Raw genomic sequence first — 18,057 nt, 5'->3', positions numbered from 1 at the left:
AAAATGCTAGTAAGAGTAGGTCACAAAAGAGAGGAAAGGAGAGAGAGGCCATCTACTGATTTACCTTGATCATTAGGCATTTTATCAGAGGAGTCCGCTAACAGGCCAAGCACAGGGGGAGAAAAAACAAGAGCAAGGATCACAAGCTTTGAAGGTGGGACAAGCAGAATTTTTAAAGGAAAAAAAATAAAACCCCACAAACTTCCAAACAAATCGAGTCTTAGCTTCAGTACTAACAGAAAAGAAATCCATACATGGTTTCCACATTTCCACAGACTCAGTCCCCAACTAACTATTCCTAGGCTCACTTGGTTCAGTACTTTATCTTCACTGTCTCATCTAGAGTTTTCTTCAAAGCTCTCGTTACTGTCTTTCTCTCCACAAGTAAGACTTTCAGGTTAAGAGCCTGCATGTGTTGAAAGGGAAATGTCCATCACAATAAAATGCTATTATACTACCTGAGAACCAAGAGCATCACATCTGATCTGACTGGTTAAAAACTCTGAGATCGCTGCCATTCACCTGCCTTGAACAGCCTTGTATGTGACACGGTTAGCCCAGTAACCTAGGGAGCACTGACTTGGTGGTCAATGGGTGGGTGAGGGATCATTTTGAGGGAAATGTTCACACATCGGTTCATAAGCTCACCATCAGGGCTTCTTATATTCTCCATAGTCTCTATATGCTAAAGTGATAGGTGCAAACATGGCCCCACTAACGAGACACGGAATAAAACACTATTTAGCGGAGCTTTACCTTTAGGTGTTCTGAACTGGACAGCTTCAGACATGGGCCCCATGCCCTTTGAGTTTCGAGCTTGGATTTTGAAGTAATATGGTGTGTCAAGTGTTAACTCTTGTATCTGGTGAGTCAGCCTGTTTCCCACAACAGGCTCAATAACCCAGTCGTGTAACTCTGCATTCACATCCGTACTATAATATATGATGTAACCTGTCCAAAGAAGGAAATGAGAAAAGATATCTTATGCCTGCCTTTTCTTTTGGAATCAGTAAGTCAATAAAGACATATGTTATAGCATATACAAATACAGAACCAGTTACTGATTAAAGTCCAATAGTAAAATGCATTCAAAATGCTACTCTAAACATCATATAGAGAAAAGCCACAATTTCAACACTGCCAGGCTGTAAGTTAATATCTGTATTAGCAGTTAAAGCAATAAAAGTAGTTACAATAATAAAAGAGGGTTAAGAACTCTCAGAAACTAAGAAAACAACCCAATCACTTCAACGTCTTAATGTTTGAAAAATGTACCCACCAAGGGTCTATGATTAAAATAACGCACTTTTGAAAACCGACACTGGCCCAGCGTGCTGCTTTAGCTCTCACCAGTATGATTTCCCAGGAGAAAAACTCTGGCAGACCTGGGAGGTGTGGGCGGTACCTTTTACTAAAGCTCTCCCACACTTGGAAGTGAGTGAAGCCACAGGGAAACATGACCCGAGACTCCCACCAGGGGGCAGTCACTCTCTATGGTCGAGGCAAGAAGAGACAACCACATGCCTACCTGACCTACACAGTGCAAAAATGCACTGGTTTTTAAAGACAAAATGAAATGTAATCCCAGGTCAATTCATGCTTCCTTCTTTTATAGAAGAGGTAAGATCAAAAACCTAACAAATGGTACAGATACCTTATGGGAAGGAATTCTAACTGAAAGTGTAAGCAGAACAATATTAAGAAATGCTTTCAGTTTCCTTATTCATCCTTATTCATTCCTTATTCATGCTTCCAGCTCCCTTATTCACACAAAGGAACTTCAGAAAGCAAATGCCTGTTCCTTAGGATGTATCCTAAGAAGCTGTAGCGACATAGAGCAGAGGTTCCAAGGGGAATAATTGACAGTTAAGTCCAGTCAGGCTTTCCTCCGTGATGAAGCTGAGGAAAGCATAGTGTCCTCTACTGTGGAAAGTTCTCTGGAAGACCAAGGAAAAATCCCAGGTCCCTTCAAAGACTTAGGCCGATTCAAACTTCTAACTCTAGTGTTAGAGCACAGGAAGCTGAAGTAGCAGGCCTGGGGGAAAAATGGAATTAAAAGTCTAATGGGCTTTTTGGGGCTTCAGGTTAAAAGAGCTGAATCTATATTTATTGCGTATTACCCTGTAGAATCAGGCAGGGTCTTTAACTCTAAAAATCATCTAGTCAGAGGCAGAGAAGACCAGCTTTTCCGATGAAAATAAATATGTCCATAAGGCTCCACTGTAGCCAAAGATTGTCTAATGTAATATCACCCATCACACTTTCACACAGTGAGTCGGAACAATCAACTGACAATTCATTTTTACATTACTATGAGCAAACAGCACCCCCTTGGTCCGCTTTCAAGGACCACCCTGACTTCCTTAGTCTCATAAAATGATCAAGCCAACGTTTGGACTCCCACTTCTTCCAACCACACAGTCCTGGGCTGGAGTGCTTCTGCCCAGCAGAGAACAGATACACACTCAAAGGCATCTTACCTGTAATTTTGCCATTGGCTTCTGAGGGAGGTTGCCAATTTACAATTATGGTCCTGGGTTTTCCCTCTTTACTCACAACTGTCACATCTTTGGGTGGAGAAGTAGGAACTACAAAATAACAAGACTGTCAATAACTCTTGTCCATTCCAGTTTCATTCACCATTTCTGCAACACTTTCCTTTTAAAAGGTGCAATAAGAGGTGTAAGGCAAAAAAGCTAAAGCCTTTTGGCTCAAAGAACTCATAGTCTGCCTATAAACAGATCCAATAAAAAGAAGAATATGCAAAGTACCAAAGAAAAACACATCATACTATGAGGCTATAGAACTGTCACCTTGGCCTAGAGGTCAAGAATTTATAGGATTCTTATGTAGGGATATCAAAAGACCTTTGTAGTTAATTACCAAGTATCCACATTATACCAGGCATTTTATAAATAGTATTTCACTTAATATTTGTGGCAACTTGAACGGCAGTTTACCACTATCCCTGCTTGACAGATCAGGGCATTGATAATGAAAAAAGTTACGTAATTTGCTCAAGATGACATTCTGTCCCACTTCCTCATATTTGGATTATTTCATTAGAATATTTTCAAATGTAAAATAATTTTCTCTTTCCACTTATAGTTGTCTCTCCAAACAAAATATAATGTGTGAAACCCCCTATTCCCTCAAAGACTAAATGAGTGAAAAAATGCTGTTTTTAAGTTTTCACTCTCAACTATTGAGATTATTGCTCTGAAATGTAAAGCTACTTAAGAAACACCACCAATAGGGGCACCTGGGTGGCTCAGTGGGTTAAGCCGCTGCCTTCAGCTCAGGTCATGATCTCAGGGTTCTGGGATCAAGTCCCGCATCGGGCTCTCTGCTCAGCAGGGAGCCTGCTTCCCTCTCTCTCTCTCTGCCTGCCTCTGTCTACTGTGATCTCTCTGTCAAATAAATAAATAAAATCTTAAAAAAAAAAAAAAGAAACACCACCAATAGAATAAAAACAACACTGCATTTCTTGTACTTCCATGTTATGGATATCCATATAGGATAACTTTTAATGTACGAGTAGAGAAATGAGTAAATTAAGTACATCCTCAAATTTACTCTTCCTAAAATACTGAAATTTTCCTAGCATAAAATGGAAGGAAGCCTCAGACATCCTGAGAGAATACATACCATTATTTATTAACTAACGGATTGGAATGAAGCAAAAAGATATTCTTAAAACTAGCAAAGAAGGCAAACTCAAAACTCAAGGTCTATTTAAACTTTTTTTGTTATTTCTAAGCTCTCCAGATGCAACCCTTTTCTCTGTAGGTAGTCTGTCAACTGTGCAGGAGACACAAAGACTTTAGGGCCAGGTCCAGTCCAGGAGTCTTGGCAGCTCCACTTTTTCATTATTTATATATAGGCAAAAAAAAAAAAAAAAAAGCCATACAAGGCTGGAAGGGACAGAGACTCCTGATGGTTACACATAAGCCCATGCTAGAAAAAGTACAAGAAGGAGAAGGGCAGGCCTATGAATGAGCAAAAGGCAAAGAGAACTGCAAACTTGGATGGCCTGCTTTCCCTTTAATTTGCTTCAGTGTCTTTTATCTTTCATGTTTACTTACAGACAAAATCCCTTAGGCTGCCCCAATGGGATTTTAGCAGATACTACTTATAAGAAAGCTGCTAGGGCAGCTTTGGGGTTCCCTGGTAAGGTTCTGAGCCTCTAGCCAGCCTGGCGTTGGCAGGTGGTCAAGAGCAGGTCACTTCACATTTCTTCTACCTCAATTTAGCAATAAATCGGGATTAATGACCTTAATCCTTTACATCTGCACAGTGCTTTCTTGCTGCCAGCTGCTTTCTCATCTGCTCATTTTACCTTACAAGAAGCCTACAGGGTAGGAAAAGCAGATGTTATTGTCGCCCCTCTTTTACAGGTGGAAGAAACAACAGGCTGGATGATTTACTTGTGACTTACGCAGTATTTGGTTGACCTAGGACTGAACTCAAGTCCCTTGATTTCTAAAATCTAGCATCCTTTGCATTCGATCATCCCATTATTTGGTAATGTTCTTGTTTAGTCATGAGGAAAACATAACTCATCAGCTGGAAAAGCGAACATGGAACCCCAGCTGTGCTGCTCACTATGTTCTGTAAGTGGTTTAATTCACACCCTCGATTCTTTCCTCAGGTAGTAGAAGCAGGTGATGAGAAGTCTCATGAGTAGGAATGTGGCCCAACACTAGCCTTTCTTCCACTGGCTTTCACGACTTACAAAGAAAAGAAACGCCATGTATTAAGATTCAGATAACACATACCATACTCAAAGGTGGTCCCATGGGCTGTCATACTCCATGTGCTTGATCTTCGACCTTTGGTCACCATCACAGAGAATTCATACAGTGTATTTGCTTTTAAACCAGTCACCAAGTAACTTAAAGTGGTTGCATTTGCATTCTGGAAGTATAGGAATCAAGAACTTTAGAATTAGGAAATATCAAGAGTTAGCTTTTCCCACCCAGAGCAAATGTACCGGTACCTTGTACTTGGTGTTCGCTGGGATGTTGGTTTTCCATCGGACTGTGTAATACCGGGAATCTGTGATCTTCTGGTGTTTGGGCAGTGAGTTGTCCGCCCATGTGATCCTTATGGTGTCATGACTCAGAATGGAAGCCTGAACTCCCACAGGGGGCATCATGGGAGTGGGATCTGGCACTGGAGTGTATGGAGCATTAATAACAAATAAATCAACTTCAGAAGTGTCTGGGTAAAAAGTAATTAAAAAAGGGAAGTGGCATTTTTAACATAAAAATAAAAGAAAAGGAAAATGCAGGGTAATATAATGGAATGAAAGGTGAGAAATGGAGAAAGAGAAAGAGAATCTGGAGTTAATAGATAACCACCATTCAATAAAAAGAGTATTTCCACGTGTGTTCTTTCAGGAAAAATTTTCAAGAAAATGTCTAGGGAAATAATTAACGATATTCTCTACTGTATTCTGTAAGTATATTAACATTCGATAATCCAGTGATTTTATTAACATATTCATACTTGAATTTTCCTTACACTATTTGAAAATTCTCTCTCTTTTCCAAAAAGGATTGTGAGAAGATACAAACTATTTTTAAAATCAAGGGTGTAATTTCAGAACAAGCAACACAAAGCTCATGATCTATTTTGATATTTCAGTGAATGTGACTGAATTCTGGGGACATGGCTTACCAGTGCAGGTCAATGGACATGTAAGGGTCCTACTCTCAAGTCTGAGTCCTGAATGTCAGCCAATGGCAACTTAGCCTGGTCTTGGTTTTAGGGTTATCTGATACCCACACAGGGTCCAGTTCAGATTTGCTGAATGTTCTGGGTCTAAAAGTAGTACAACAAAATGGCTCACATCCAAATAAAACAAAAGGAACTCAAGGGCATTGCACTTCCTGAGGGAAAGGTAGGCTGACACCATGAAGGAATATCTGTTATGCTTTCTCCAGTAGAATCAGAGAATAACCCACCTAATGAATCCCAATCAGTTATAGGAAATGACATAATATGGGTCCAAGTGACAGCCTTTATGAATGCTAAAAATCAGAGTACTTATTTGATAGAAAGGAAGTCTACACTCATGTATGTCCTGTGCCATATGCAGGTGACACCTTCTCTAAGCTCACTGTCAAAGCAGAAGCTAGAATGTGCACACAAGGACCATGAGCCCAGGGCAGCACAGCAGGATCCGCTGGGCTTTACCAGCTCTTGGTTAGGTTTTCTAAGTACGCACATACTGATTTATTTGAAGTTAAGGTTTAAAAATGGGTTTCTCACATGGTTATGCAGAGTAGCCCTTCCTGTAACTCAAAACCTGAAATGGCATGGACCTTGTTTATGAGTAAGTGCCAAAATAACATAATAGTCTCCTTTTGTGTATTTCCTACACAATGAGCACTAAAAGTAACTGAGGAACAGCCTACATTATAGTCAAGGGCTTTGTTCAAAGATCAAGAAACAAACCAATTAGTTATAGAAAATGCACCTTTGGGTGCAAAAGTCATTAGACTTCTTTGAGAATCTTTTTTTATTGGTAATAACTCCTGAAAAAGATAACAAGGTGACATGACTTAGGAACAGTTCCTTGTATATTTCTAGCCAGAAGGCTATATTTTTAAGTCACATAAGAAAATAATTTCAAAAATTTTTTTTTCTATTATAGGTAATTTAAGAAAGTAGCAAAACACTTATTTAAATACTCTCTTTTTCACCTTACTTTTTTTTTCCCCCCTTTCTGGAATATCAAAGCTCTTTGCAAAAGAACTTGTAAATTGTAAGCACACAGGAGAAGAGAAGACAGAACTACCAAACATGAGTGATGATGCTGGTCTTGTTAAGTAAAAGCATTAAAGAAAAAAAAAGGGGGCAGAGATTATCTTTTTAAAAAGAATAATGTGAAATTTGTATCATTATACAAAGTATTCAGAAAATACAGTAGGCAATAGAGATACACAGCTCTGGAAAACAGATGGAAAAAGCATTTCTGAAAATGATAATTTCTTGGGTTTGGGGGACCCTTTAGAAAAATTTACAAGTCTAAGATATTTATTTCAATAAACCTTATCACTCAGTTCTATATTCGATGTTTTATCTACAGAAATTTTACATCATATGAATATTCCTTTATTACTAAAAATAATATTTTGGTCTCATAATAATAATAATAATAAATGTACAGCTGAGCAAATGGACAGTACAACTGACTTTATACTTTTTTAAAAATTAACATATAATGTATTATTTGTTTCAGGGGTACAGGTCTGTGTCATCAGTCTTACACAATTCACAGCACTCACCATAGCACATAACCTCCCCAATGTCCCTCACCCAGCCACCCTATCCCTCCCACACCCTCCCCTCCAGCAACCCTCAGCTTGTTTCCTGAGATTAAGAGTCCCTTATGGTTTTTCTCCCTCTCTGGTTTCATCTTGTTTCATTTTCCCTCCCTTTCCCCCATGATCCATTGTCTTGTTTCTCAAATTCCTAGTATCAGTGAAATAGTATGATAATTGTCTTTCTCTAACTGACTTATTTCACTTAGCATAATACCCTCTAATTCCATCCATGTCATTGCAAATGGCAAGATTTCATTTTTTGACGGCTGCACAGTATTCCACTGCTGACTTTATAAACTCTCTATATAAATAAAACTCCCAATCACCTCAGGTGACTAGTGAAGAAAATGCTGGATTCACTGATCATACACATTTATTGAGACCATCAGTAACCTATGTAATTCCTCTAGAGATACGGAGACCTGTTTTTTTTTTTTTTTTCCCCACTCATTTTAGTTATAACTCACATGACCAAAAGACAAAAATCACTTTTTTAGGGATGGCGAGGGCCGGAGGGAGAATAATAGAGAAAATCTTAAGTAGGCTCCATGCGCAGCATGGAGCCCAATGCAGGGCTCGCTCTCACAACCTTAAGATCATGACCTGAGACAAAATCATGAATCAGATACTTAACTGACTAAGCTACCCAGGTGCCTCCCAAATCACTAATAATTCTCTCACAACTATAGGTCTAGATCCCAACATATTAAAAACACGTGCTACATATCTACATGGAATTATTTATATGAATGACTGGATTGTTAATATTTTCTAAAAAGCAAAACAGAAATTAATGGAAATTTCTGTTTTGAAAGCCTGTTTTCCTATATGAAGCCTGCAGCTTATGCTGGCATATGCTTTTCCTTCCACTGATACCTGTGGGACAGACCTCAGGCCAACATTCCACATGAGCTTCTGGAAAAAGTGCTGAAGACCAGAGATGGACAGGATGGCTTACCTGTGTGAGGTCTGGTCACAGCACTCTCGTACAGGGGGATGCCCTCACCCACATTGTTAAAGGCTTTCAGGGTTATCACGTAGTGAGAGCTGGGATCTGAAGGAAGGAAACAAGTGAAAACACTTAGGAAAAAATTCTCCAGAACTTACAAAATTCAAGGGTGACAGTGCATGAACTTAAGTGCGGAGGAAGTCAAGGAGGATTTTAAAATGTGTATGTGGGATTCCTCCAGGCTGTGGGGAAATGCAGCGATGTCAGCAGACACAGCACAGAGAAACTTCTGAGATCAACATCTCGGAGTCGGTCCCAGGAGTGAGGCTGGCTGTGCCCGAATCCTCTCTTGGCCTCAACTAACCAGTGGTTTAGTGATGTTACCGTACAGTGGAGGGCTTGGACAAGAAGTAAATAGGATTTTCATGTGGTGTAATTCCACAGGTGCAACTTGGTGATTCACTGTGGTTTCACTGGCATTTCTCTGATGATTAATGATGTAGAGAATCTTTTCATGTGCTGATGATCCACTTGTATATCTTCTCTGGTATACTGCCCATCCCAATCTTCTGCTTACTCTTTTACTGGATTACCATCTTCCTATTAAGGTGGAAGAGTTTCGTATTTTCTGGACTCAAAATTCTTTGTCAGATATTTGAATGATGAGTACTTTGTCCTAGTCTGTGGCTCATCTTTTCACTTTATTGGTGTCTTTCCAAAAGTTGGAAGTTTTAAATTTCAATGAAGTGCTATAGATTTTTTAGTTTTATAACTTATGCTTTATGCATCCTGAGAGAACCCTGTCTACCTCAAAGCCATGAAGGTTTTTTCCTGTCTTTTTCTAGAGGTTTTATGGTTTTAGCTCTTGCCTTTAGGTCTGTTTTTGTGTATAATGTGAAATAAAGGTCAGGGAAAGTTCCCTTTCTTTCTCATACAGATATCCAGTTCTTCCCACACTGTTGAAAAGACTACTCTCTCCCCACTAAATTATCTTAGTGTGTTTGTCAAAAATCAATTGATCATATATATATGGGTCTTTTTCTGGACTCCATTCTGTTCTATTGATCTATAATACCTACCTTTGCACCAATACCACCTCCTCAGTGTCTCGATTACTACAGCTTTATGTAAGTCCTGAAATCAGATAATGTGGCTCTTTAGAAGATATCTGAAGAAATGTTGAAAGACCACACTACCTGAGTCCTCTTTTTTAAAACTGTTTGGCTATTCTACTTCCTTTGATTTTTAAAATTAAGTTTATCAACTTCCATAAAAAAGCCTGCCAGGATTTTACTTGGAATTACACTGGGGGAAATGTCATTTTAATAATATTATCCGATCCATAAACATGGTACCTCTACTTATTTAAGTCATTAATTTATTACCCTCAGCAATAATTTTCTAATTTCCAGTGTACAGACCTTGTACATATTTTTAAAGTTTATCCCTAAGTATTTCATATTTTTTGATGCTATATAAGTAGTACTATTATTTTAATTTTGACTTCCAACTGTGTATTGTTAGTACATGGGACTATAACCATTTTTGTATATCAACTTTGTATTCTGTGACTTTGCTGAACTCACTTTTAAGTCTTAATAGCCTTTTTTGTATATGCCTCAGGATTTTAGATACCCCGGTTACAAGGAGTGTGTATAGTGCTCAGATATGGGTTTCTGAATGCCATTTTCCATAAGAGAAACCAGCATTCCTTGGAGAAATGACTGATTCAAGGGCTAAGGGTAGGAAAATATCAGATGAGCCCACTATATCTTGCTGCATCAAAAGGAAAAAAGTGCTCAAAGAAAGATGGAAGATGTCAAATAGAGCAATCAGTCATAAAGAGACTCCCATTCACCATTCTTTCAGTGAGGAAGAGAAGGAAAGCTCTTCTTTACCAAAAAAATGCTGATAAATGTAAAAGAAATTAGAGAATTAGAAACTCACTGGGGAAACACCACAGTAATAACTGTTACTAAAGACGCTAAAACTAGTGAATGAAAGTTTGATGAGAAACAAGATGTTTACAAAGACTCAAAGTATCCCCCCCTCACAAGGTATTTATTAATTTTGAAGGAGAAAACAATAACTTTAGGGAATGTGGCAGATTCCCTCTGAACCAAGCGATTAAAGTTAACATCGCTAGCATCAGACTTTCATGTGCCTCCTGATAAGATGCACCGGCAAGAACACAATGTATATCTGCTATTCCTTCCAAAAAGGCATAAGCTGAGAGTAGTGAGGAAATACTAGACATGTCTGAACTGAGAGACATTCTATAAAATATAAACGGTCTGTTCTTGTCAAAAATGTCACAGTCATAAAATTCAAGAAAAAAAAACAAGGAAATGTTCTGTATCAGAGAAAACTAATGAGACATGATAACTAAATACAACAAGTGGTCCTGGACCGGAAAACAATGTTTTTGTTATAAAGGATGTTAATGAAGCAACTATTAAAATATAAATAAAGTCTACAGATACTGTCTGAATGTTAATTTGATGACTCTGTAACCGTACTGTAGTTATATTAGAAAACACCCTCATTTTTTAGGAAATGCACATTAAAGTATCAGAGGGTGGAGGGGCATCACATCTGTAACTTACTCTCAAATGGTTCAGAGAAAAAAATATGTATGTACAGGAAGACAGAATGAGAAAGCACATGTGGTGAAATGTTAACTTATGAGGACTTTTAGTGAAGAATATATAGAAATTCTTTGTTTTTTTTTTTTGTTTGTTTGTTTGTTTTTTGAGAGGGAGAGAGTGTAAGCAGGGTGGGGAAGGGGCAGAGAGAGAAGCAGAGAAAGAATCTTAAGCAAGCTCCATGCCCAGTGCAGAGCTGGACCTGAAAGCATGACCTGAGCCAAAATCAAAAGTCAGATACTTAACCGACTGAGCCACGCAGGCACCCCTGTTTGTACTATTTTTTAAAGTTTTCTGTAAAAATAAAATTATCATACAATAAAAAGTCAAAAGAAAGAAATCCCCCATGCAATTCCTTCTTCTACTCGGCATACATACCCAGATTTTCAATGGTGTAGTAGCGCTGTTTATAGTCCACTTTAATGGTCTGGGCATGAGGGCTGCCAATGCCATAGCCGATGGCGTAACCTCTGACCACAATGTTCTGATTCTCTGGAGGAGTCCAGCTTACTACAATACTAGTGACCAGTGGCCGGACGTGAAGAGAACTAGGCACTTCAGGAACACGAGTTTCTGGGAAGGAGAGTAGAAAAGCAAGACTTTAGAATATTTACCATCCTCGGGCCATGGTGTTTAGCCTCCTGCCAAATTATTTGGGGCTAAGATTTTTTCATTATGCCCAAGAAGTCACAGAGAATCTGTATGTATAGTAAGTATGGCTCATGGTTTTACTACATTCTAAGAACAAAGCAAAACCTAAACAAATGAAATACAAAACAATGCAGTATTAATTTGGAAGGGAAGACAGAGAGATTGAAGAACCTCTGCCCAATGGAGAGAAACAAATAAATGGCCTTTCAGTAGTTATTCTTTCTGCGTGGTCCCACATCTGAGTCCCAGACTCACCTCGGTGGAATGAGAAAGGCTTAACACCAACTAATTAGAATCCTGTTGTCAACGGATGATCGAGTATCACATTGCAGCAATTGTATCAATTATTCACTCCCCAAAGTAATATAAGTCAGAAAATAGGAAACTTAAGAACCACATACTGATTTAAATAGTGGGAGACCAAGAGGCTTAAAAAAGGTAGCAATTTATAGTATCTTTCAATTCTGTTACTTCAAGACATAACTTTCTGTCTTAATTTAAAAATTAGTAAACCAAAAGTGAGAATAAGGACCCAGGTGTTTGGTCTCCCAAGTGCAGCACCTGTGTCTCATAAAGGCATATACACGCCTATATAAAAGTGCCCACTGAGTAAGAAGGCAGAAAAAGGGCAAAGTGTCCAGGACTAAGGGAAAAGGCAAACTGCAGCTGAAAAAGGAGGGATGATGTGGCTCAGTGTTAAACTTCAGATCATTCATCTGTTCAAGGGCCTTGCTAAAAAAACTGGACAAACACCTATACATTTTTATTTGTTCTGGTTCTGCTGAAAGGGACAGGGTCTCTATAAGCCACTGGGCCGGGGTAGGGGTGGGGAAGCACTCCCGGAGACCTCCTGCCTTACAGTGATGACAGCAGTGTAATGCACTGAAGTTAAAGCTCACAGATTTAAGCCAGACACACTCCCACATCTGTGGTCTTCCAGTTTAACTAATCTGACTACAGTTAGTACTTAGCTTCTCCTAGTCTTGTGGATTGTTGTTCTTACCATCTAAGTCACTTTCAAAAGTTTCAGCAGACAGCCAGTCAGTAGCCGGGCCGGTACCGTTGACTGTTAAAGCAGCCACTCGGAAATTATACTCAGTCCCCCGATCAAGACCTGGGACCCAAATGACAAAAACAAACAAACAAAGAAAAAACAAAAAAGAGAGAGAAAAAAAAAAAGACAAGCTGAAATAAGAGTTCGGAAAACAAAAGATTAACACCTAATCATTAAGTATCTCATCCGCCAAGTCAGCACACATCTACTATCTTGATAAAATTTCAGTTAGTTAATAGAGCACAAACAACCCATCAGCACAGCACAGAGGAGCTCTCAGGTCCCCAGTAGAGGCTGAAACCCACATCAACAGGAAAACCAATGAGCAGAGTTCCCAGGAGAGTACAGATCCTCGCCAGGCCCCCCCACCCCCGGCCTTTTTTTTAAGAGCTTGAAGTCCCCTCAGAGATCATTTAATGTAATCTCTTCATTTTGTTACTACGGAAGCTAATGTCAAAAAGAGGTCGAGGATAATGAAAGAGTCATAACAAAGGAATAAAGTCAGTTGGTCTCAGAAGACACCCAAGACGGGAAAAGAATTAAAAGCTGTAAATCCTGCTGGGTTACCTTACCTCTGTTCTCTGAGCCACCCCGTAACAAGAATAGAACAATTTTAAACACCAAATATGGTCTACAAATCTATTTCAAAACAGCCTACTTGCCCATAAGTATATATAATAAGTAAAGGAGGAATAAAACCTTTCTTCTATGCAGTTTTTCATAGTATTATCAGTAATAAATTTACCAGTGTATTGAAGGCAACAAAATCCACATATAAAAGTCTACCCTACAAAGTAGGGCAACAGCCAATGATACAGTCAGCGATTCAGATGTTCATGCATCCAGTTTTTCTTTTTTTTATGTTAAAACACATAACAAAATCTACCATCTTAACTATTTTTCAGTGTACAGTTCACATGTATACATCTTAGAGCATTTAAATACTAGACATCGCATTACATCTTACGAGGTTATGAGAAATGATCCTACCTCTCCATGCTGAAATATTGGGATCTTTGGCCAGTAGCAATGCACAGAAGCTCTAAAGAGAGAACCACAGGGGCAGAGAGAACGTGGCCAGGATGCAGGACGGCTCAGTTACTGTATCCTGTCACGTGGTGACAGAAGAGATGGATGGTTCTGTTCTTAGCAGGCCCATCCTGAAGCTGTCTGCCCATGAGAAAGCAATAAGCAAGGCAGAAGGAGAAGCAAAATGGCTGGACCCAAGTCAGTTTACCTGTCACCTTCCTGCATACACTGACCAGAAAGTGTCAGAGAGGGTTATGCATGTGTTTGTCACTGTTAACAGACAAATAATATAGGCCACTGGCAAACACGGTTCCACTGAGGTCCTAAAAGAATTCAACCAATCAAATTATCATTCCCTCCCCTCTGGGGAGTTACAGTGTAAGAGAGCAAGTGAGAGAGAGTGAGCGTGCGTGCACACACGTGTGAGCAAGAGATGCGTGTGTAGAGAGGCTAAGAGTTCCTTTCCCCCCAGGTAACCTACAGAGTTCATAGACTCAAACGAAGGCCCACAATTCGTTATTATAAAGATACGGCAGAATGTGTTAAGTGCTGTAAGTGGTGCAAAATGAAGAAACAACAATTACTTATGGCTAGCACAGAGTCATGTAGTTTGTGGTTCAGGAAAGGATCCTCGTAATCCACATTCCTCTCTGATACTGATCAAGCTTCAGGTTAATGCTTCAAGAGAGCAAAGATGTCCATTTTTGCTCACCATTGTATACCTCGTGCAAGCACATGCTGATACAAGTTCAATAAAGTCTGTTAAGCAAATGAATCTAAATATGATTTTAAAATGCAATTATTTTCTCCATAAATAAAAAGCTATTTTTACATTAAAGGTGATTATTTTGCTTACACATCAAACATTTCATTGAGAAAATGAACAGTCCTCTGTGGGGGGCAAGTAACGTGTAAAATATTTCTACGCAATTTCTACGCTGAAGTTATCAGCTCAAAACAGACTTTATAACTGTTACAAGATGTATATGAAATAGTATATGTAACACGTATATGGAACATTATGTAACATATCTATAACATGTATATGAAACAGTCTCCTTATGGCCCAGAACTATATTGTTTTCACATTATTAGCAACAAAGACAGTGCCTGGTATACAGTAAATATCTACTACTAAATATTCAAAATAAAAGACTTGCGGATCGGAAATGTTATCCATATTTGGAGTCAAATCAGCAACTGCTTTTTTAAATTTTCAATTAGCCAACATACAGTACACCTCATTAGTTTTGGATGTAGTGTTCAACGATTCATTAGTTGTGTATAACACCCAGTGCTCATCACGACATGTGCCCCCCTTGATACCCATGACCTGGCTGCCCCCTCCCCCTATGCCCCTCCCTTCTGTAACCCTCAGTTTGTTTCCCAGAGTTGAGTCTCTCACGGTAGCTGATTTTTAGGAACACCTGACTGTACTCTAACACTCCTTTAGTGAGATATATCAGCAGCACCACCGCAACCATGCCTGCTTGTCACAGCTTAGAGCTGTGGGGATCATGTGAAGAAACTCAAGGACTGAAAGCTACCCCTGGAGACAAACATTCACCTATTTTGAAAGAAGCCAATCCCATCTTCGAGGTGAGGAGTAAGGAGAAAAGCTTGTGGGATTACTGGAGTACATGTTTTCACTGTCAAGAGACTCACTCAAGTCTTAGAAACTCATCCCATTACACTTTTGACCCTAGATGATGGTCCTCTCAAGAACTTGGCCGCTGGAGGCATAAGAAAGTGGTTGATGTTAAGCTTCTCTACCAAGAAGGGGGCAACGTAAGGGAAGCTGAGAGCTCCCCAAGGGTGATGAAATTCATTCTCAGGGCTTAGATAATGATGTCAATATCTCCAATTCTTGCAGTTTTCTTCTACTAGTTCTGTTAGAAACCCCCAAAATAATTTTTTATTATTTTTATATAGACATATATTTTTATCTCCAGGGGTACAGGTCTGTGAATCGCCAGGTTTACACACTTTACAGCACTCACCATAGCACATACCCTCCCCAATGTCCATAACCCCACCCCCCTCCTCCCAACCCCACTCCCCCCAGCAACCCTCAGTTTGTTTTGTGAGATTAAGAGTCACTTATGGTTTAGAAACCCCCAAAATAATTTCTTAGGGGCATTTATCTTTATTCTTTACAAGCACCTATATCCAAAGAGCAAAAAGCATTTCTTCTTCTTCCCATGCTCCTCCTACAAAGCCAACTGGCCCTTGCAGAGCCAAGTCTACTTCCCCTACTGAGGGAAGAAGATGCAGCTCTTCTGTCATCTATAGAGAAAGCCCGTGATGGAGATGCAGTAGGGCCCACTGTTACCAAGTACGCCACTTGCTCTGCTGCACACAAAGGGAAAACGACATAGAAGTAGCTATCCAGGACAGAATTCTCTAAACCTTTATCATGTAGCAAGTAGTAGCAAGTGTAAGAAAGATTACTGCATTGCTATTCACAAATGTTTCAGGCCACATACACATACAAGAGTGGTATCAGTGTTATAAAAATCATTCTGTAGACCTCTGCTACCAGCTACAGTGAGGAGATTTTTGGCTTTTGTTTTACCTTGTTTTGAGATGGCAAAAAACCAGTACAGACTTCGGGTGGTTCAACTTACTATTTCTTAACTTTACAATGGTACAAAAGCAATATGCATGCAGGAGAAACTGTACTTCAAATTCTGAGTTGTGACTTTCTCTTACCCAGGCTAGCAATAGGAGGCATAATCCTCTCTTGTGATGCCTGGCAGGGGCAGTGACAGCTCCCAGTCGGCCTTGAGATCACGAGGGTAAACTCCTTACACACTTAAAACACTGTGTTTCATTCTCAGTACAGTATTCAATAAAATACATGAGATATCCAGTAAGTTGTTATAAAATAAGCTATGATTTTGGTAGGTTAGGTGTGTTAAATGTATTTTTGGGTTAGGATATTTTCAAATTTTGATGGGTTTATTGAGACATAACCCCAGTATAAGTTGAGGAACATCTGTGTGTGTATGTGTGTGTATATATATATATACATTATATATGTATATATATATATATATATATATATATAAAAGAAAATATGGGAAATACAGAAAACCACAAGAAATAAAACTCAAACACAATCTCAATAGAGATGACAGAACCTATAAGATTGTGTTCCGTTAATTTTTATCAAGTCAGAAGTAGACTGAACCATTACAAATTATTTTGAACTGTTCTCATTTCAAATCAGCTGCTCAGAGTAGTCATTAGACTAGCATAACTCAGTGCCTAAGAAAGACGCCGTCTCCCATCTTCAGCCATACGCAAGGCAGCTTACCTTCAATCAGTTGAGACGACTGTGTCCCAGGTACCAAGGTCTCAGTGACATCACTCTTTCGGGAGGCCTTCCGGTAGCGAATCTTGTAGCCAGTAATCTGACCATTTTGTGTGGCTGGAGGAGGCGGTTGCCAGTGAATCACAATACTCTGGGAAAGACAAGATTACAGGGAGAAGACTGAATATATCAAAAGCTTGGTCCTGTTTTATATATCATTATCCTGAATTCACTGACATAAAGGTAGCAGGGTACTCAGACAGAGTTTTAATTAGGGATCACTCAAAATTCTTTTTAATTTTAAAATCCTCAATGATCAAATGGGAAGATTACATTTGCAGGCAGTATGCTCTGGGCCCTTATTCTCCTGGGTATTTAGACACTAGGCAAAAGACTCAGAAAAGCTTTCAGAAGGAGAGTATGAGGTCAGAGGCACATAGATTAGAAGTAAACTATGATTAGGTGTAAGGTTTTCTTCCATCTCTATTGTGAAATGGCTTAAATTAGATAATTTCTGCCTAAAACTCTTCAAGAAAGGAATCATTAATTAATAGCTGGTTTTTAATTAAAGGACAAGGATTCCCATGGTACTTTTTGAAAGGACTGAGTGTCTCAGTTGTCAATGTAGTCCAGAAGTGGCTCTGGGCCTTTGAGAGGTACACGTGGTCTTCAGTGTACAAGGGACTTGGCTAGGAGGGAGTCTGAGCCTATGCACCATTCCGATGGATGTCTACTTCACTTCACAGTAGGCTCATCTCACAGTGCTAAGGGGCTATGGTATCATAAACAACTTACTTCTTCCCATTTTATCACCAGTGTTCTGAACTGCTAAGATCTATAATGTCAGAATCTGCAAAACCACAATGTATCTGCAGAAAGACTAAAGTAATCTTGGCATCAGAGAAAGGCAGTAAAGTTAAATAGAAAACAGAGAGTCGGTTTCTAAGTCCAGCTTTACTGGCAGGGGTAATATCTATGACACCTTATTTCTCTGCTTGATCATGATTCTGCTGATGTCAAACTTCCCCCTCCATAAGCCTTTCTGAGACTTAACAGTATGCCAGTAAAAATGAATAGCA

At 39.2% G+C, this 18,057-nt stretch overlaps 1 protein-coding gene across 8 annotated transcripts in view; it reads right to left on the bottom strand.

Annotated features, from left to right (window-relative positions):
• The window catches only part of NEO1 (neogenin 1), a 233,126-nt gene that overhangs the window by 24,763 nt on the left and 190,306 nt on the right, over nucleotides 1–18,057 (bottom strand). For 4 of the 8 annotated variants that reach the window (XM_032865005.1, XM_032865006.1, XM_032864999.1 and 1 more), the window contains exons 13-21: nucleotides 16,982–17,129; nucleotides 12,583–12,693; nucleotides 11,307–11,501; nucleotides 8,293–8,388; nucleotides 5,000–5,223; nucleotides 4,779–4,917; nucleotides 2,481–2,588; nucleotides 757–951; nucleotides 65–97 (exon numbers count right to left, since the gene is read on the bottom strand). In XM_032865005.1, the coding sequence (XP_032720896.1) occupies nucleotides 65–97; nucleotides 757–951; nucleotides 2,481–2,588; nucleotides 4,779–4,917; nucleotides 5,000–5,223; nucleotides 8,293–8,388; nucleotides 11,307–11,501; nucleotides 12,583–12,693; nucleotides 16,982–17,129 (1,249 nt within the window). The remainder of the gene's footprint in view (nucleotides 1–64; nucleotides 98–756; nucleotides 952–2,480; nucleotides 2,589–4,778; nucleotides 4,918–4,999; nucleotides 5,224–8,292; nucleotides 8,389–11,306; nucleotides 11,502–12,582; nucleotides 12,694–16,981; nucleotides 17,130–18,057) is intronic. The other 4 variants (XM_032865000.1, XM_032865004.1, XM_032865001.1 and 1 more) reach the window with 3 other exon arrangements.

Source organism: Lontra canadensis, unplaced genomic scaffold (genome assembly GCF_010015895.1).
Source record: "Lontra canadensis isolate GAN:19392208 unplaced genomic scaffold, GSC_riverotter_1.0 scaffold28, whole genome shotgun sequence".
Lineage (NCBI taxonomy): Eukaryota > Metazoa > Chordata > Mammalia > Carnivora > Mustelidae > Lontra > Lontra canadensis.
This window is presented reverse-complemented; position numbering and strand designations above follow the sequence as displayed.